Genomic DNA, 21,444 nt, shown 5'->3' on the forward strand with positions numbered 1-21,444 from the left:
TAACAATATAATTTTTTTTGTCGCAGCCACTAAAGCACAGAGGCCAGAAAAAATATGCCATATAAATGCTAACAATATAAAAAATTTTTGTCGCAGCCACTGAAGCACAGAGGCCAGAAAAAATATGCCATATAAATGCTGAAAATATTCTTTTTTTTTTGGCGCAGCCACTGCAGCACAGAGGCCAGAAAAAATATGCCATATAAATGCTGAAAATATAAAAACATTTTGTCGCAGCCACTGAAGCACAGAGGCCAGAAAAAATATGCCATATAAATGCTGAAAATATTCATTTTTTTTTGTCGCAGCCACTGCAGCACAGAGGCCAGAAAAAATATGCCATATAAATGCTGAAAATATAAAAAAATTGTCGCAGCCACTGAAGCACAGAGGCCAGAAAAAATATCCCATATAAATGCTGAAAATATTCATTTTTTTTTGTCGCAGCCACTGCAGCACAGAGGCCAGAAAAAATATGCCATATAAATGCTGAAAATATTCATTTTTTTGGTTGCAGCCACTGAAGCACAGAGGCCAGAAAAACTCAGGATTTACCTGGATTCAAATTAAACCAGTAGGGTTTGCACCCTAGTTTGTAACGGTGGCGGAGGGAGGAGGACGCTAAAGGACAGCTGTGTGTGGAGTCATGAGGCGTGCAGGGAAGGACAGCTGCATGGGGAGTCAGAACAAGTCTTCCGGCGTGCAGTAACCCTCCGAGATCCACCCCTCATTCATTTTAATAAAGGTCAGTTAATCCACACTTTTGTGACCTAGGCGAGTTCTCTTCTCAGTTACAATCCCTCCTGCTGCACTGAAGGTCCTTTCTGAGAGGACACTTGAGGCGGGGCAAGACAAGAGGTTCATGGCAAATTGTGACAGCTCTGGCCACAGATCAAGCCTGCGCACCCAGTAGTCCAGGGGTTCATCGCTCCTCAGAGTGTCGATATCTGCAGTTAATGCCAGGTAGTCCGCTACCTGCCGGTCGAGGCGTTCTTTGAGGGTGGATCCAGAAGGGTTGTGGCGCTGCCTTGGACTGAAAAACATTTGCATGTCTGACGTTACAGAGTGGCCAAAGTGCTTTGTCCTTGCAGGTGCGCTCGTGGCAGGATTACTGGCACCTCTGCCCCTGGAATGTTGATGAGTTCCTGAAGTGACATCACCCTTAAAAGCATTGTACAACATGTTTTGTAGGCTGGTTTGTAAATGCAGCATCCTTTCGGACTTGTGGTACGTTGGTAACATTTCTGCCACTTTATGCTTGTACCGAGGGTCTAGTAGCGTTGCGACCTAGTACAGGTCCTTCTCCTTAAGCCTCTTGATACGGGGGTCCTTCAACAGGCATGACAGCATGAAAGACCCCATTCTCACAAGGTTGGATGCAGAGGTATCCATCTCCGCTTCCTCGTTATCAAGGACTGCATCATCCATGGTCTCCTCCCCCCAGCCACGTACAAGACCAGGGGTCCCCAAAAGGTCACCACTAGCCCCCTGGGAAGCCTGCTCCTGTTGGTCCTCCTCCTCCACAAAGCCACCTTCCTCCTCTGACTCCACTTCTGACACCTCTCCCTGCGTTGCAGCAGGTGCCTGGGTTCGTTCTGGTGCGCTTCCTGCTCCTCGTCACGCTGGTCTACAGCATCATCTGTCACTCGTCGCACGGCACGCTCCAGGAAGAAAGCAAAGGGTATTAGGTCGCTGATGGTGCCTTCGGTGCGACTGACCATATTTGTAACCTCTTCAAAAGGGCGCATGAGCCTGCAGGCATCGCGCATAAGCACCCAGTAACGGGGGAAAAAAATCCCCAGCTCTGCAGATCCAGTCCTACCACCCGGTTCAAACAGGTATTCATTGACGGCTCTTTGTTGTTGCAGCAGACGTTCCAACATGAGGAGCGTTGAATTCCAGCGAGTCTGGCTGTCGCAAATCAAACGCCTGACTGGCATGTTGTACCGCTGCTGAATGTCAGCAAGGCGTGCCATGGCTGTGTAGGAACGTCTGAAATGGGCTGACACCTTCCTGGACTGCCTGAGAACGTCCTGGAATCCTGGGTACTTCGAGACAAAACGTTGGACTATTAAATTCAGAACATGTGCCATGCAGGGCACATGTGTTAAATTGCCCAGTCTCAGTGCTGCCAACAGATTGCTTCCATTGTCACACACCACTTTTCCGATCTTCAGTTGGTGTGGGGTCAGCCACCGATCGGCCTGTGACTGCAGAGATGACAGGAGTACACTAAGTGACAGAGATGCGGTGACTTGGCTCTGCACATGGTTGTACAGGTGTGGTATTCCCTTTTTTGAAAAAAAATTGCGTCTGGGTACCTTCCACTGCGGTGTCCCAATTGCTACAAATTTGCAGAAGGCCTCAGAGTCCACCAGCTGGTATGGTAAAAGCTGGCGGGCTAAGAGTGCAGACAAGCCAGCTGTCAGACGCCGGGCAAGGGGGTGACTCACAGACATTGGCTTCTTACGCTCAAACATGGCCCTCACAGAAACTTGGCTGGGGGCAGATGACTGGGAATGGGAACTGGTGGTCAAGGTGGAAGGCGGAGTGGAGGGTGGTTCAGACGGGTCAAGGACAGCAGAGGTAGAGCAGTAAGATGCTGGACCAGAAGGAGGGTGGCTTTTAGTTTGCCTGTTGCCTTTGAGGTGTTGCTCCCAAAGTGCTTTGTGCTTGCCGTTCATGTGCCTTCGCATAGAAGTTGTACCTATGTGGTTGTTGGGCTTCCCAAGACTCAGTTTCTGACTGCACTCATTGCAAATTACAACGCTTTTGTCAGAGGCACACACATTAAAAAATCCCACACTGCTGACCTTTTTGAAGCTGGCAATCTGGAGGTAACAGTAGAAGTTGGCGGCAATGGCGGGTGCGTTGGCCGGCTGACCACAGGTGCCGATACATGTTGTTGCCCTACTGTTCCCTGCGAGCTGTCCTCCCTGCTTCTTCTTAGTCTTATTCTCCTCCTGCCTCTCTGACTCTCCGTCTCTCCATCTGAACTATCCTCCTCTTGCTCTCTTCTACTGGGCACCCACAAAACATCAATCTCCTCATCATCATTCTCCTCAGATGCATCAATTTCTTCTGACAGCTCACAGAATGAAGCAGCAGCGGGGACCTCCTCATCACTCATTATGTCCATCTCTGTTGTGTTCTCTGCCAGAATTAAATCTGGTGTAACGTCCTCATCTCCTTCATCTTCTTCTGCCAATAATGGTTGTGCATCACTCAGTTCAAGAAACTCATGTGAAAATAACTCCTCTGACTCCAGTGAAGAAGGGGCGCCGGTGGTGGAGGAAGTGTTACGTGGGGTGCCCATAGCAGTGGAGGATGAGGATGTTGTGGTAAAGTTAGAAACGGTAGAGGATGGGGTGTGCTGTGTAAGCCAGTCAACTACCTCTTCAGCATTTTGGGAGTTCAGGGTCATTGCCTTTTTAAAACTGGGCAATTTCCTAGGGCCACAGGATAGCATAGCAGCACGGCCCCTAGTGCCTCTGCGTGGCGGCCTGCCTTTGCCTGGCATTATTTTTAAAACAACAACAACTCAGGTGGTGTTTCTGGAGATGGTATTATTATTGATATTTAGACAGAATGTGAACAAGCTCACACAGCTAGGTGGCAGTTGTTTGAAAATGAAGAACACACTGGGCAAACAAATTAAAACAATGCCTGCAAGGTCAACGTATACACTACTACAGTAGTGGATACGGAATATATTATTGCTGCTTGAAAAATGTCACTCAGGTGGTGGTTCTGGAGACGGTATTATTATTGATATTTAGACAGAATGTGAACAAGCTCACACAGCTAGGTGGCAGTTGTTTGAAAATGAAGAACACACTGGGCAAACAAATTGAAACAATGCCTGCAAGGTCAACGTATACACTACTACAGCAGTGGATACGGAATATATTATTGCTGCTTGAAAAACGTCACTCAGGTGGTGGTTCTGGAGACGGTATTATTATTGATATTTAGACAGAATGTGAACAAGCTCACACAGCTAGGTGGCAGTTGTTTGAAAATGAAGAACACACTGGGCAAACAAATTGAAACAATGCCTGCAAGGTCAACGTATACACTACTACAGCAGTGGATACGGAATATATTATTGCTGCTTGAAAAACGTCACTCAGGTGGTGGTTCTGGAGACGGTATTATTATTGATATTTAGACAGAATGTGAACAAGCTCACACAGCTAGGTGGCAGTTGTTTGAAAATGAAGAACACACTGGGCAAACAAATTGAAACAATGCCTGCAAGGTCAACGTATACACTACTACAGCAGTGGATACGGAATATATTATTGCTGCTTGAAAAACGTCACTCGGGTGGTGGTTCTGGAGACGGTATTATTATTGATATTTAGACAGAATGTGAAAAAGCTCACACAGCTAGGTGGCAGTTGTTTGAAAATGAAGAACACACTGGGCAAACAATGCCTACAAGGTCAACGTATACACTACTACAGCAGTGGATACGGAATATATTATTGCTGCTTGAAAAATGTCACTCAGGTGGTGGTTCTGGAGACGGTATTATTATTGATATTTAGACAGAATGTGAACAAGCTCACATAGCTAGATGGCAGTTGTTTGAAGAACACACTGGGCAAACAATGCCTACAAGGTCAACGTATACACTACTACAGCAGTGGATACGGAATATATTATTGCTGCTTGAAAAATGTCACTCAGGTGGTGGTTCTGGAGACGGTATTATTATTGATATTTAGACAGAATGTGAACAAGCTCACACAGCTAGATGGCAGTTGTTTGAAGAACACACTGGGCAAACAATGCCTACAAGGTCAACGTATACACTACTACAGCAGTGGATACGGAATATATTATTGCTGCTTGAAAAACGTCACTCGGGTGGTGTTTCTGGAGACGGTATTATTATTGATATTTAGACAGAATGTGAACAAGCTCACACAGCTAGATGGGAGTTGTTTGAAGAACACACTGGGCAAACAATGCCTACAAGGTCAACGTACACACTACTACAGCAGTGGATACGGAATATATTATTGCTGCTTGAAAAACGTCACTCGGGTGGTGTTTCTGGAGACGGTATTATTATTGATATTTAGACAGAATGTGAACAAGCTCACACAGCTAGATGGCAGTTGTTTGAAGAACACACTGGGCAAATAATGCCTGCAAGTGCACTACTATTGGTGCACTACTATGAAGAACAGCAAACAGCACTGTACACGTTAAAGAACAGTAAGATAGGTAAAATAAAAAAAATATATAAATGTATATTAAAAAAAAAAAATTACTCGGGTTGGTGCTGCTGAACTACTAGGAGCAGCACAGTAGCACACCAGTCCCACTCCCCAACACTGCTAGACTAATAGCACTGGGCTCTTATAGTAGCAAAGTAAAACAACAAAAAAGAAAATAAAAGCAGTCCTTACAAGGACTATTGGGTTATTACAGCAGTCAGCAGATGAGATCAGAAGAGATCAGTGCCCACAGCAGCTACATACAGAGCACTGCAGTAGAAGGTAGATTACTAGCCAGCAAAGCTACCTAACCTAAAATGTCCCTCAAATCCCTGCAGACTTCTGTCCCTCCAATACAGAGCAGTATCAAGTAGATTACTAGCCAGCAAACTTACTATCAACTGTCCCTCAAATCACTAACAGCTCTTTCCCTACACTAGCTCTTCCAAGCACACACAGGCAGAATGAAAAAACGCTGCAGGGCTTCAGTTTATATATGGAAGGGGAGTGGTCCAGGGGGTGTGGGGGTGGTCCAGGAGGGAGAGCTTCCTGATTGGCTGCCATGTATCTGCTGGTCTGGGGTGAGAGGTCAAAAAAAAGCGCCAGCTAAGGCGAACCCAAAATGGCGAACGTCGCGCGACGTTCGCGAACATTCGGCGAGCGTCGGCGAACAGTCCGCGACATCCCTATTCACTGGGACAAAATTTTGAATGTGATCCCTTAACAAGCCTTCAAATAATTTACCCACCACAGATGTCAAACTGAGATCATAATCCCTTTATAAATGTTGGAATGACATCAGCTTTTCTCCAATCCATAGGTACCATACCAAATGAAAGTGAATCTGAGAAAATCAGAAATAGGGGCTGGTCTAAAACTGAACTAAGCTCTCTTAGAACCTGGGGGTGTATGCCATCAGGCCGTGGAGCTGTGTTTACATTAATTTTTATTAAAGCTTTATGAATCATATCCTGAGTCAGCCACTGACTAGATTGAGCTGAGCCATCAGTGCAGCTATGAGGTGAGCCTGGGAACTCAGACTCCTCTATTGTATACACTGAAGAAAAGAACTGATTTGCCTTTTATGTATCTGTTACAACCATACTGGTACCATTATTTAAAGGAGCAACACTCTCAACCCACATTTATTTACTATCAATATACTTAAAATCCTTTTGGGATTGCACTGCTATGCACTCTTCATTTCCTTTCTTTGCCTTCTGGATTCCTGTTTTACAACATTTATTATAGTGTTTATATTCATTAAATGCAGCTTCTGTCCCAACAGACTTTAAATGCCTTTTTTTTCTTTCCTATTAACTTCTTTACTTCTATATTAAGCCACATAGGGTGATTCTTAGAGCTTCTACATTTACTCCTTAAGGGAATAAATTGAAAAGAGTAACAATTTAATATAATTTTAAATGACAACAATTTCTGTTCTGTGTTTTTAGCTGAAAACGTAATGCCCCAATCAATACTCTGAAGGGCAGCCCTAAAGGCACTAAAATTAGCTTTTCTGAAATTCATGGTTTTTGTTGCCCCAGTGTATATTTGTTTTTTGCTCAAGACATTAAATGATATAACATTATGGTCACTAATGGGGGTTTAATGACTTGCACATTTGCTGTAAGTTCTGGGTCATTTGAGATCACTAGATCCAGAATAGCATTTTTTCTGATTGGCTCCTCAACAACCTGTGCCATAAAATTGTCATGTAACAGTTTATAAACTTGTTCCCATTAACTGATCTGGCAGTACTGTTGCTCCAGTCAATATCTGGCTTATTAAAATCCCCCATTATCATTACTTTACCCAAACTAGCAGCCTTTTCTATTTGCATCAGGAGCATAGCCTCCTGACTGGCCAACTGGTTAAGAACTCCACCCATAAGACTTCTGCCCACTCATTTTCTAACATCACCTCCTCCTTTATATAAGCTATTAAATCCTGCCTAACAAACAGACATACCCCTCCTCCTTATCTATTGCCTCTGTCCCACTGAAACAAAGTATAGCCACTGATATTTACTGCCCAGTCATGTGACTCATTCAGCCATGTTTCGGCCACACAAATCACATCATATTTTCCCTCCAGAACCAGCACCTCCAGCTCTCCCATTTTACCACTCCTTGCATTTGCAAATATTAATACTGGTACCATCTTGAACATATGACCTGTGGTCCTCCCATCTTAACAGTACCCCCAACCAAATCTCCTCCCCATTTTCCCATCCTTTGCCCACTATCTCATCTAATCTGTCTTCCACGTAATCTTTTACTGAACCCTTCCCCCACACCTAGTTTAAAATCTCCTCCAACCCTCTAGCCATCTTCTCCCCCAAATCAGCTGCACCATAATCATTGAGGTGCAGCCCATCCCTAGCAAACAGCCTGTAGCTGACTGAGAATTCAGTCTAGTTCTCCAAAAACCCTCCTCCCTACACCAATCTCTCAGCCACGCATTAATCTCCCTAAGCTCTCACTGTCTTCTTAGCGTTGCTCATGGAACAGGTAATATCGCTGAGAAAATTACCTTGGAAGTCCTTGCCCTCAACTTTACACCTATTTTTTTTTAATTGTTCTTGAGTAGGGATGGGAAAATTTGACCCATTTGTTTCACCCAAAATTTGCCGTCGGCAATGCCCATTAAAGTCTATGTGCGTCTAAAAAAATTTTTTTTTTGTCGCACAACACCATACAAGTCTATGGGCGTCAATTGAACAGCGAAATCCCTATTCTTCAGGACTTCACCACCTCTTCTAACTTTGTCATTGGTACCTATGTGTACCAAGACCACTGGGTCTTCCCAAGCCCCTTCCAACAATCTGTCCACTTGTTCCACCACATGCTAAACCCAGGCAGCAGCAGATTAAGGGTCCTTGTGGTAGATTACCCTATCCACCTTTCTATTAATTGCATCACCTATAACTAAAATCTGCCTTTCCTTCCTTGCCCTCCCCCACCACCCGTATTAGAGCCACTGCCTCCCAGGGTGCTCTGAGAGTCAGTCTACTCCATACACACCAGTTCAGAGCTTTCCTCCCCCAGTATCTTCAGCCAAAATGGTGAATCTGTTGTTTTGGACAAGCTGTGGACCAGCCCCCCTACCCTTCTATCCCCTACTTCCCCTCATAACTAACAAACCTGCCTCCCTCATTAGCCTCCATTGCCCATTCTCCTCCCCCCACTCCACTGGCCCCTGCCAGTGGTTGCTCTGTGAGCCTCCTTTTCTACCAAATATTTGCCACTGCCCTCATTGCTGCAAATTCCCCCCTTAGAGTCTGCAGTTCAGATTCCAAGATGAAAACCCACCGACATCTCTCACATGTAAATACTGCATGGAACTGCTGCTCCAACACTACATACATGTGACACACACTGAGTAATACTAGCAAATCCACTTGCACTCATTTACACTGGGTACTTACAGTCTCCCAAGTGCAATTCCTTTTTTAGTTTTAAATACCTTAAGGTTTTTAATGCTGCTTAACGGGGTTGTTCACCTTCAACCAACTAGTTGGTTTCAGATAGATCACCAGAAATAACTTTTTCCTATGACTTTCTATTTTCTATGTGTGACGGTTTTTCTAATATTGAAGTGTAAAGTGTATTTTCTCTCCTTCTGAAGCAGCTCTGGGGGGGTCGCTGATCCTGTAAACTGTTCTAAATTGATACATTTAGTTGATACATTTGTTATCTTTGTCCCTGCTGAGCAGAATCTCTGGGTTTCATTACAGGCAGCTGTTAGAATTGATACAATAGTTGCAAATACCCCAGAGATGCTGCTGAGAAATGGATCAACTAATGGAGCAAAATTGTAACAGTTCAGAGTCTGAACCTGAATTACTGAGCTGCCAGATTCAAACACCAGAGACACGAACATTCAACTTTAAACTTAGATTTTAGAAAAAACTTAAAAAATAAATAATGGAAAGTAAATGAAAAAAGTCTTTATTTCTGGGGAACAATCTAAAAATAACTGAATTGAAAAAAGTGTTTGTAAGGTGAACAATCCCTTTAACACTTAGATCACATGCAACACTCGCTTAGCAGCTCCCACACTTGCTTTGCAGTCACAGACTTAAAGGTTTCAAACCTGTACCTTGTGGTGACACTATGAACAAAAATAAACCTATACCTTGTGTTGACAAATACATGGGTATGTTTGTCCTTACCGGGAGAATTTAAGCATGTTGTTGTTGAGTCTGAGTCAGATGATGACATTTCCCTTTCGTCTTTTCCTATTGTGCTAAACGGCCCTTCTGTAAACCAAGAGCAGTCATTAGCCAGTCACATCAGCACCATGGATTTTGCCTTATATTATTTAATAGGATAAGTAAACTTTTAAAACTTTTTTAAATGTAAAATTGATGAGGGGGCTTTTTTAAGCACTTTTTTTAATTTACATTCATTATTTATTTTTTTATTCCAAGATATTAAGGGATACATGTACTGTTAATATGAATGAATTTTGTTACAACAGCGCCACCTGCTGGTCAGTTTCCCACCAGTCTGACCACCAAGTAGTCAAGGAAGTTGTCAGGAGAAAGAAAGAGGCTGCTCTGATGTTCTTCTGCTTAGGAAAACAATTAGAAACCTTTCTCAAATCGTTCCTAAGCAGAAGAACATCAGAGCAGCCTTTTCTTTCTCCTGACAACTTGACTAGTTGGTGGTCAGACTGGTGGGAAACTGACCAGCAGGCGGGGCTGTTGTAACAAAATTCATGAACTGCTTCCTGATTTAATTCAGTCACTTCACATGTTTTTTCAAACCAACATTAAGTTTGTTCTCAAACTTCCTTTTGTAGTCTCCTTTAAGATTTGTCAAGGTCATAGCTTTTGCCAGATATTAGATATTTAAAACAGAAAAAACTTAGGTTGTTGTGATAAAAACATTCCTTGGTAAGTTCTCCACTCAAGGAAATGGCCATAGATAGAGTGCAAAAACTTCCAAATCAACAGTCAAGAAAGTAGAATGCTGTAATAAAAGGAAACCAGAGAAGGAGCAAAAATGTTTTCTTTCTTTTTTATATGGGTGGTTCACCTTCCAAACACTTTTTCTGTTCAGTTGTTTTCAAATTATTGACCAGAAATGAAGACTTTTTTAATTACAATCTTTTTTACAGTTTTCCCAAAATGGAGTTTAAAGTTAAATGTTCGTGTCTGTGGTGTTTCAGTTTGGCAGCTCAGCCAGGTGTAGATTCTGTTCCAATTTGCTTTATGAATTGATCCATTTCTCAGTAGGATCTATGGGAAATATCAGCAACTATTGTATCAATTCTAACAGCTGCTGTTAATGAAACCCAGGGATTTTGCTCAGTAAGGCCAAACATAAGAAAATAGAAAGTAACTGAATTTCTTTTTATTTCTGAACTGTCTGAAATCAACTGAACTGGAAAAAGTGTTGGGAAGTGAACGATTCATTTATGAAGAGTTAATATCAGAATCTTGGCAAATGCTAGAGATTTAGTATTAAGCAAGTAAAGTTTTCAGGAATGCTCTAAAGAACCTTCAGTAATAGAGGTGAAATCATATAGGGCATTATGAGGCAAATACTGTAACAACATATTAATTATTTACCAACCAGTATCCTTTTGTAACATTTCCAACATGTCCTCTGTAATAAAATAAAAAATAAAATTAAAGGGGAGAATGTAAAGTTCCAGTGCCTTATACTCCTTTAAATCCTTTTTATGTACTGGGGAGAAAAGTAGTGTTTTGGGCTGATTTAATGAACATTTCTGGGAGCCAGCAGTACTCAACATACTGCACTATAGGATAGCAACTAGGCTGACCTGATAGGGAACTAAAGTCTATCTTTGCTTGCATGACTGCAGGGCTATGATTGGCTATGAGGGAGGCAGGTTTGTTAGTTATGAGGAGAGAATATTAGTTTGTTCTCAAACTTCCTTTTGTAGTCTCCTTTAAGATTTGTCAATGTCAAATAGCTTTTGCCAGATATTAGATATTTAAAACAGAAAAAACTTAGGTTGTTGTGATAAAAACATTCCTTGGTAAGTTCTCCACTCAAGGAAATGGCCATAGATAGAGTGCAAAAACTTCCAAATCAACAGTCAAGAAAGTAGAATGCTGTAATAAAAGGAAACCAGAGAAGGAGCAAAAATGTTTTCTTTCTTTTTTATATGGGTGGTTCACCTTCCAAACACTTTTTTTCTGTTCAGTTGTTTTCAAATTATTGACCAGAAATGAAGACTTTTTTAATTACAATCTTTTTATATTTTTTACAGTTTTCCCAAAATGGAGTTTAAAGTTAAATGTTCGTGTCTGTCAGGCCTGGATTTGTGGGAAGGCCACCTAGGCCTGGGCCTAGGGCGGCAGGATTTTAGGGGGGGCATGCTGCCCAACCACACCCACATTGGTTCAAAAACACTGGGGATGCACAGGAGATACAATCTCCATGAAGATTTGCACAAATAAAGGGGAGGGGACAGGGGCGACAAATGGCAGTGGGCCTAGGGGCGTCCGCTATGTAAATCCGGCCCTGGTGTCTGTGGTGTTTCAGTTTGGCAGCTCAGCCAGGTGTAGATTCTGTTCCAATTTGCTTTATGAATTGATCCATTTCTCAGTAGGATCTATGGGAAATATCAGCAACTATTGTATCAATTCTAACAGCTGCTGTTAATGAAACCCAGGGATTTTGCTCAGTAAGGCCAAACATAAGAAAATAGAAAGTAACTGAATTTCTTTTTATCTCTGAACTGTCTGAAATCAACTGAACTGGAAAAAGTGTTGGGAAGTGAATGATTCATTTATGAAGAGTTAATATCAGAATCTTGGCAAATGCTAGAGATTTAGTATTAAGCAAGTAAAGTTTTCAGGAATGCTCTAAAGAACCTTCAGTAATAGAGGTGAAATCATATAGGGCATTATGAGGCAAATACAGTAACAACATATTAATTATATACCAACCAGTATCCTTTTGTAACATTTCCAACATGTCCTCTGTAATAAAATAAAAAATAAAATTAAAGGGGAGAATGTAAAGTTCCAGTGCCTTATATTACTTTAAATCCTTTTTATGTACTGGGGAGAAAAGTAGTGTTTTGGGCTGATTTAATGAACATTTCTGGGAGCCAGCAGTACTCAACATACTGCACTATAGGATAGCAACTAGGCTGACCTGATAGGGAACTAAAGTCTATCTTTGCTTGCATGACTGCAGGGCTATGATTGGCTGTCCCCCTCCTACTGTGCTTCTGGCAGGGACCATTAGGACACCCCATTCATTTGAAACAGGGACAAGAACCAGAGAGGATCTATGGAAAGCTAAGCAGTAATTGTAAAGTTAATGATCATTTTAGCCCCTATTTAAATTAGGACCATATATTATTCATTATTTCCTACAAGATTAGGGAGATCTTTCATGTTTCCTGTCCAAGGAACAGGGGCTATTTTTAATGCCTGGTATATATGGTATTTGGGGGTGATAGATAGGAAATAAGTAAATCCTATGCATACTGTGAATCTATATGTCTATATGGGGTTAATTTTAAGGATGCTTTATCTCAGTACTTATTAATACATGTTAATTGCAAGCTTGGAGATGATTTTTCAGAAATTGTTATACAAATCATTTATGAAACTTTTGCAGTTTGGATTAGAAAAACATTTTTACCCACTTAAGATTTTCCAGAATGTTTACTTTCCAAAAATGTCTTGAAATCTAAAGTATGCTGATTACTCAAAAGGTGCTATGAAACTATGGTACTGTATACTGCTAGAGGTTTTTGATATACAAACCAGGAATTTCCATAAAACAAAAAAAAATACATATTTGTTACTGGCATGCTTGGTTTTCCAAACCAGTCATATTTTGTGCTTTAAATATAATGTTTCTATATTTTTTTTAAATGTTTCTGGTATTATGAGCCCTATATATTGTTACAGAGGTAAAACTGCACACAAATGTAGGCAGTTTTAAAAATGTCAGGTGCCCTGAAGAAGTTTCCTAAATAAACTAAAATCCCATTAGGAAATACCCCAAGAGAGAGAGAGACAGACAAAGAGAGTGTAATAGTTTAAAATTGTCTGGCACTGAGTGCAAAATTCTGCAGGCAAAGACATTAATAAAGAAAAGGAGCAAAAATGCTTTCTTAATTATTAATTAGAGTTCATATCAGAATTCTGCCAAATAGCAAGCTAGTGATATCAGGACTGAGTTAAAGAGGCTTAGGTAACAGAGATAAAGCCATATAGTGTATTATGCAGCAAATATAGCAACATATTTTGTATTAAATACCAACCATCTTCTGATGACCAACCATCTTCATCTGATGTGTCTGATAGCAGCTCTAGAATAGAGTAAAAAAGAAAAGGACAAAACCAGACATCATTATTAAAAAATTTGTACATCACTTTTAGCACCCAAAGGGCAACTCAGTGAATGACAAGATCAATAGGGATCTGTGTTTGGTCACTTATACTTCTTTTGATAAGGCAATTTTATTTTTACATGCTGGGGGGAACGATTTGAGCTCAATCCCCATGACGTTATTGATCCAGGCATAAAATGTGACTGGTGGCGGTTAATTCGGTGCTTCCAGGGTACATTACTTGTCTGGTCTGACATAGTGGATAGATTTACTTGGAGGGGTGCATGATCCAATGATGCAATCAGCAAGGCCAGAATGAAAGTAAACAGGGAAGTGGGAAAGTTTGCAGTGTGGACCGGGGGATTGGCATTGAGACATGTGGAATTGGAGGTAAAGGAGGTTTCAGTGTACAGAGGGGAAGGAGTACATTTGAATGATATTGGATTGGACATATTTAACATGTCCTTACAGGATAGCTTAGAAAGGGCCCTGGCAGTTTGAGGGAACAAAGGATACTAAGGTGTTAGTACCCTTTGTTGTGGAGGTGGTCCTGGGAAAAGAGAGAGTTAAATAAGGGACTATTATGAGTTCCAGAAAAAAGTAGGAGTAATAGATAATTGGCCAGCTCGGGCATGGGGTCCCCTGGTGGCAAAAATGACTAATACCATTGAGTCGGTGTATTGCGGCTGATAGGTAAACAAAATTCATGAGGGGTGAGGTGGTACGGAGGTGCAATTCACAGGACAGTAATACCAGGACCATCTACCCAAGGCCATCAGGACAGTTTATAATAGTTAGGGTTACAAAATAATATGTAATATTATGGATGTTAAATATTGCATATCTGTTGAATATGAATAATATTTATTATGGATTATTGATGTTTGAATATTTGAGCAGAAGAATTGATAAAGAAGAACCTGCGGCCATTATTATCCAACAAAAATGGGTGTTGTCTTATTTGAAGGAAGGTTTTTGTGGGTAAGATTGCAGCAGGGGTGGATGATCGGTAAGTATAAGGTTTACACCCCACCCGAAGTTTCCCCTCTCCAGACCATAGTCAGTCATGGAAAATAGAGTAGAAGTGGAGCTGTCACGATTTCTCCTGATTATTTTTCTATCTATGCCCTGGAACACCACACGGGGAGAAAGGCTTGACACTGGGAACTGCAGTCTCAATTTTTAACTAATGTGGGAAAGAGCTAACTAAAAAACTGCAAATCCTCAGAGCCATAGAGTAAAAGAGAATTGGAGAAACGAAGAGCTGCTTCGATATTAACTCAAACCTTTGTGCGGCTATTGTGCGGCGTGATCAGTGCTGAAGGCTTTTTTTAAAAAGGTTATTTAAAATATAAAAGAGTATAACCTTTTTAAAAAATTACAATGTAAGTTCTCCTACCGCACTCCTGTAGTTCACCAATCCTGCAACTGGTGGTGCGTTTCTTCCATTCTTTTTTACACAATATGTCTCCTTTAACTGTTGCACATCCAAAAATCCCTGTTTTGTACTTATTGCCTGAAGTAACACAAAAGCTTGGAACACCCACCATGGAGACCTATTGTTTCTGTGATGGCCTCTATTTTACAACCATTGTATATTTGATGTATATTTAGAGGGCATGTGAAAAAAAATCCCCCAATGTCTGCAGGACACTACTGATTTCCTATGCAGACTACTAGACATAGGGTTTATAGATGTACAGTCTTTATACACATCCATTCCACATGAGGAGGGTATGTACTAAATTGAGGAAGACCTGTTACAGACTAATATTCTGCATCCCATGGTATTATTCCTTATGGAATTACTTGCTCTGGTCTTAAAACAAATTTACTTCCGGTCTGGTAAAGATTTGTATATCCAGGTACAAGGTACAAGGGAAGTAACTTCCCAGTTCTCAGCTCCCAGTTACGCCAACATCTTCACGGATACTCTAGAGGATAAAATTATACTTCAGAATCCACTATTTAGCCATCTCATTCACTGTTATTTTAGATGTGTGGATGATTTCTTCATCATCTGGAAATCAGATGAGTTTGAACTTTTATGGTTCATAGAGTATATTAATTCCCAGCATAATTCTGTAAAATTTACAGCAGAGAATGATAAAAAAAAGAGTATCCACTATTTGGATGTACAGGTCTGCAGTGAAGTTGGACTTATAGTTACTGACCTGTTTACAAAACATAGAAAGGAATACTGTCCTCAACCCAGATATCTACCATATTTAAAACACAATTAAAGGTATGCCTAAGGGTCAATTTCTGTGGATCAGGCATATCACTTCAAGTGATACAAGATACATACACAGTGCCAACAAACTCATAGAAAAATGTGTGGAAAAGGGGTATGACTTTAAAATCCTGTGTAATGTAAGGGATGAGGTACAGAAATAAGATCGGAGGAGTTTACTTACAGGTACAACTGCTAGAAAAAAAATGGAACAAAGGATCCCTTTTGTCAGCCAGTATGGCACCCTAAGTAAAAAATTTGAGAGATTGGTCTTACACCATTGGTCAATCCTACAGAAGAATCCTGTAATGAGCAAGCATTGTAAATCACCACCACTCTTTTCCTACAAAAGGGGCAGTACCCTGGTAGACAAACTGGTTAAATCTGATATATGAGGAATAGATGTAAAACAAGATTTCTGGGCCCCCCAAAACATGGAACCGTTCCCTGTCTTGGATGTGGAAGCTGTAACTCTTTAATTAGGGGAGACATGGTAACACACTCTCTGAAAGAATATAGGGTTCCAAACTTCCAGTTAAAGGATACTACACATGCAATACTGAATCAGTAGTTTATGCATTAAAATGTCCCTGTGGGAAGATGTACATAGGACAAACCTCCAGACAAATCAGGATTAGAATAAGGGAACACAAATACTCAATCACTAATTATGATCCTGATAAAAAGAAAACAGATAGATCGGTTGGGAAAGATTTTAATTTACAAAAGCACAGCCAAGCCACATTACGATGGCTGGTACTGGAGGAAGTGCAGGTTCCACAAAGAGGTGGCAAAAAAAGTCTTCCTGTTACAATGCTAGGCAACGTGGATACACAAAATGGATACCGTTAAGAATGAATGAAGCCTTGAGCTTTAGATGTTTTTTTATAACAAAATGCCTTTTTCTTCCAGATGGACTTTAAACTTTTCCATTTATGACCCGAATATGAAAATGATTAAGAAAGGTTTGGCTTGTAAAAACCTTGCTAATTACTTCCTGGAGGGAGGTGTAAATTACATGTACACGTTAAGCTTACACCAAGGCAAAACGCACGTTGGCAAACTGCTAGCATTTTAGCAATTGGATTGGATTCCAAAAATTGCTTTTATTAATCTTTTCTAACTTTGGATATTTTAACCTTTTTTGACCGCATTTGTATTTCTTCAATCTCTTATACTATAAGGCTCTGTGGGATTTGTGGTTTTATAGGGAAGTTCAGTTCTCAAAGATAGTAAGGTAGACTTGAGACCACAGTCCCCAGTGTCCTACTTTCTCCCCGTGTGGGGTCCCAGGGCCTAGAAAATACAACCGGCAGTAGATTCTCGGGACTTCTCCACCTCTTAAACTATTTTCAGTGTCAGATTGGCCCAGCGGGGCACCAGCCAGACCTCCTCTCCCGATGATAAGTAGTAAAAAAATTTATTTTTCGGCGCCGTATGCCGAGCGGCAGTTTGAGCATGCGCAGGGCGACGTTCGTGCAGGCGCACTGAGCTGAGCGCACGTCACAGTGGAGGGGCCATGTTTACTCATGCGTGCCGAGTGTGCTTTCACAGTAAGGAGACGGGGGGGTGGAAGCAGGGAAGGTGGTGGTGGGGGGGCCCCAGTCTGACCCTGACTATTTTCCATTTCCTAGCTTTTATTTCTCAAATGCTGGTTTTGGTCTGTACATTATAAATGGTTTATTAATTCACTTCCTACAAGAGACAGCCCGGGCTGTTTTTTTTTATAAAACCAATTCTAACTTATTTTGTTTGCACATTGGCAATCTGTGATTGCAATTAGTTTGTGGCACTAGCACTTTAAATGTATTCATTTAATGGTGGTTGATCCGTGGTCGATTAATTCAATTGAAGATTTGCTTTACATTGAAATAGCACTTAGCACCTTAAATGTTTTTATAAGCAATCAGAGACTTAAGCACGTAGATAACTCATGCTAGTATTATAATTTTGATGTAAAAATCTATTTATTGCACTAAGCACTTATTTAGTCTATAATTGGGTAGGTGTGTGGAAGGAAGGGGGATTTACTTCTTTTTCCTTGGTGTAAGATTACCGAATATATCACTGATACAACAGTAGGAGACTACTACTGGCTGTAATATTAATTGTATGGAGACTATATATGGATACTATTACTGTGATGGACATTATACTGAGGTAGTTTTAGGGAGTAGACCACCATATGGCAGTACACTTTTGGTCTTTTGCTCTTCGAGTACTATTTGCTTCATAATTTGAAATAATTTGGAATGCAAATTGGATTTGCAGTCTGTTGAGAAGCAACGTAAAACATACCGGATTGAAAGTTTGTGTGCGTGTGCACAGGCCTGCAGCAAGTTACACAATGCAGTAAACAGGCTGTAAAGTGCAAAACAAATAATTTTTTTTACAATTTGCACACTACTTCCTGCATTGTAAATCACCCCTTAAAAGAATACTCAATAGTCCAGAATTCAGTTTGGGATTCAGCCATTTTTAGCAGAGCTAATTTCAATTACCTGCTTGAACCAAATTAGTGGTGAGCAAATCTGTCTGATCTTACTTTGCTCAAAAATTCACAGAACTTCGCAAAGAAAGAAACAATGAAAAATTTGTGAAACATATGGGCAACATTTCTGTCACGGTGGCTTATATTAGAGTTTATGAGTGATTTTTTTGTCTACTGCAGACATTTTTTGATGCACGCAAAACTGACCATGTGGCGAATTTTTGGCGCCGGTGGCAAAACTCTGCTGTGAAAATTTGCTGTGAAACCATAAATGGAGAAACAAATCACTCATCTCTAAACAAAATCCTTTAAGTCATGTGACTTTTCATAAAAAAAAACAAGGAACTTGTAATTCCACTTCTTTTTAAACAGTTCTGCCCTAATATGCATTTGCAAATTAGGGGTTGGCTTCCATTTGGAGCTGGAAATCAAAACTGTTTGCCTGACATTGTTGGATGAACCTAAGGCCGGGAAACCATGTGCAAAATAGGTAGTTGATTGGCAAATTTCTCTGCAAACCATGGCCAAATTGTTCAATACAGACCAATATCTGCTTTTGTCAGTAAACCCAGATCACACAGGGAAGCCAGTAGATCAGTTTGTTTGATGACCATTTACATGAGCTAATATGTTTGTCAAATGAATGAATTTACCAACATGTCACTCAGGAAAAAATTTTCATAAACAGACTTATGGGGTCTTACCTAAGGAACAAAAGCTAGGTTGTGCTGAGTGGGTGCGATCTTTCATATGACTGGGGGTGCTCTGTGAGCTAGAAGTTTTCTCACCCTCTTCAGTCTTGGTTGGCTCTGTCGTTGTTTTGGGTTTTCTTCTTCTGCCAGGCTGTTGTGCTGTAAAATATGAGCAGTCAGTGATTCAGATCAGCACCATGGATCTTGTCTTATATTCTCTTATACAGACACTCAGGGCAACGGGACCTCAAGTACTTTCCTATATTAGCTGGGTGGGTTTTTTGGTAATTTTGTAACCCAATACCTTATTATAGTACAATACTCAGACACAAGGTTCTTCAGAATAACTGATATTTTATTAGGCAAACCAATAAGAAAGAGTCTTGGGAAGCTCTCACTTGCACACATTAGAGAAGGCAGCAATATGTGATATGTGAAGAGAACTTCAGATAAACTAATCGTCCATGCCTTTTATACATGGCATGATTGTGGCATGACAACATTTAGGACAATTCCCACATGAGGTGAAAATATTCCCTTACACCAAAATATAGAATATTAAGGCAGTTATTTTCTTTATCAGGACTCACACCTATTCTATTAGGTACATTTATAGGTTCATGTGTTCCATGGAGCAAAGGGAGTTTTAGATCTGCTAGATACTGTCCAGCTATGTATTTGCTCTGCTATGTCTGCATAACATACAATTTTGGCCTTTCTCATAGTAGACCTGTTTCTTGGCTTGTTAACCCCTTGCTCACTCAACTTGGGTTGTTTTTATTGGGGACACCAATTGGGAGCTATTGGGGAGGTGTCCCTTATACAGATCTTACCCGTCATCAGTGGGTGTCTCCATCAGTTTATTTATTCTTCAGACAAAAACAGCAGAACAGTTAATTTTCAACAGGATTCACATAGAGTACAGAAGATAATATTGGGTCATTTTATTAATCTTGGTTAGGTTGATGATAATATACACAAGTTGCTGTGGTTCTTAGATGAATGGATTTACCAACATTTCACTCAGAGCAAAGTCTACACCATGAATGCTGGTCAGTCCATGGCAATGTGGGTTCTTACCTGAGATACGTAGGGGCGTCTTTACCAAAGAGCTAAACTATAGATTGACTGAAATTCTGCTACTCTCTCTATTAATGCTATTGGATTTTTAAAGGTTCTTACTTCCACCCACAAATAAATATTCCTAGCTCTAGGCAAACTCATTCCACTGTTTCATATACATCCTTCAAAATCCTGTTGGTTGTAGGTGATTAGGCTCTGCCTCGTAACTGGGTTACAGTGGTGGAGGATTTCTCACCTTTTTTAGACTTATTTTGCCTCTTCTTTCCATGAGAATCAGGCGATGACAGACACCTTTCATGTTTTTTTCTTCTGCCAGACTGTATTTCTATGAAATTAGAGTCATTCAGATGTATCTTGCCTCATATTCTCTTATACAGACTCGTAAAGAGGAAATAAGAACTTTAACCATTACAATTATTTTGTTTTTAATTTTTTTTTTCATATTTCTTAAAATATCCACTTACCAGATGCACTGTTACTCTGGAGAGGATTGGCAGTGGGGAGCTAGGAGAGTGTCCAGTGAAGTAAGCCTATGCCTGCCATGTGGCAAGCTGAGAACCTCACCTCAGGTTGCAGAGAGCATCCAGTTATTAGGGGTGTCAAAAATCCATTAAAAAGCCAAGGCATAAACCATTAAAGAACAAAAAAAAGGGTACCCCGCTTAATCTATTATACTGTCACTTCACAACTCTTACTCCTTTATTCATGCATAGTAGCTTGAGGTTGGAAAATTGATTATTTCAAATTATCACTAATTGATCCACCTCCTTGGTGTACAAAATGTAAGTGCTTGTAGTGGAATTCAAATAACTAAAGTGCAGTGCAAGGATATTAATTAATTCCTTGGAATAATAAATAGGCAATACTAATTAAAAGGAATAACTTGGATCAATTGAAGCTTGAATTCATTAAAAATTCATAAATTAGCTAAATAAATAGTACAAATGATCTAAAGTGCTGTGCAGTGAATATTAAATGAATTTGATTCACAAATTAATTCCAATAGTTAATTAGAAAGAGGAGTTGATAATCATTAAAATTCAGGTATTCTAGTGCAGAGAGCACAATAGGGGCCTCAGATGACAACAACCCCAAAATTGTGCTGCTGCTGCTGAAGTTAAGTGTGCATGTGCAATGTTTTCCATCGATTGCTGTCAGACAACTAAATCAATTTGCGATAAAAAGAAGACTAGGCCACGCATATGCAGTAGACTCTGATCTTGTGTTACTGGCACTTTCACGCTCCCTGCTGTATCAGAAAACAGTATTGTCCATTGAACAAGGATGGATATTGTCATATAGTACAAGTAGATATTTAGCCTATTTCATTAGAGACTGTAAGAATAGAGAAACTCTGTGCCGCACATTCCCCACATCTAC

At 40.5% G+C, this 21,444-nt stretch overlaps 1 protein-coding gene across 3 annotated transcripts in view; it reads right to left on the reverse strand.

Annotated features, from left to right (window-relative positions):
* The window catches only part of LOC121398946, a 99,831-nt gene that overhangs the window by 58,858 nt on the left and 19,529 nt on the right, over nucleotides 1-21,444 (reverse strand). For 2 of the 3 annotated variants that reach the window (XM_041578580.1, XM_041578578.1), the window contains exons 2-7: nucleotides 20,300-20,389; nucleotides 18,994-19,140; nucleotides 13,497-13,544; nucleotides 12,163-12,195; nucleotides 10,817-10,849; nucleotides 9,409-9,495 (exon numbers count right to left, since the gene is read on the reverse strand). In XM_041578580.1, coding sequence (XP_041434514.1) covers nucleotides 9,409-9,495; nucleotides 10,817-10,849; nucleotides 12,163-12,195; nucleotides 13,497-13,544; nucleotides 18,994-19,140; nucleotides 20,300-20,389 — 438 coding nt within the window. The remainder of the gene's footprint in view (nucleotides 1-9,408; nucleotides 9,496-10,816; nucleotides 10,850-12,162; nucleotides 12,196-13,496; nucleotides 13,545-18,993; nucleotides 19,141-20,299; nucleotides 20,390-21,444) is intronic. The other variant, XM_041578579.1, reaches the window with a different exon arrangement.

The sequence above is a fragment of the Xenopus laevis genome, chromosome 9_10S (genome assembly GCF_017654675.1).
Source record: "Xenopus laevis strain J_2021 chromosome 9_10S, Xenopus_laevis_v10.1, whole genome shotgun sequence".
NCBI classification, from domain to species: Eukaryota; Metazoa; Chordata; class Amphibia; order Anura; family Pipidae; genus Xenopus; species Xenopus laevis.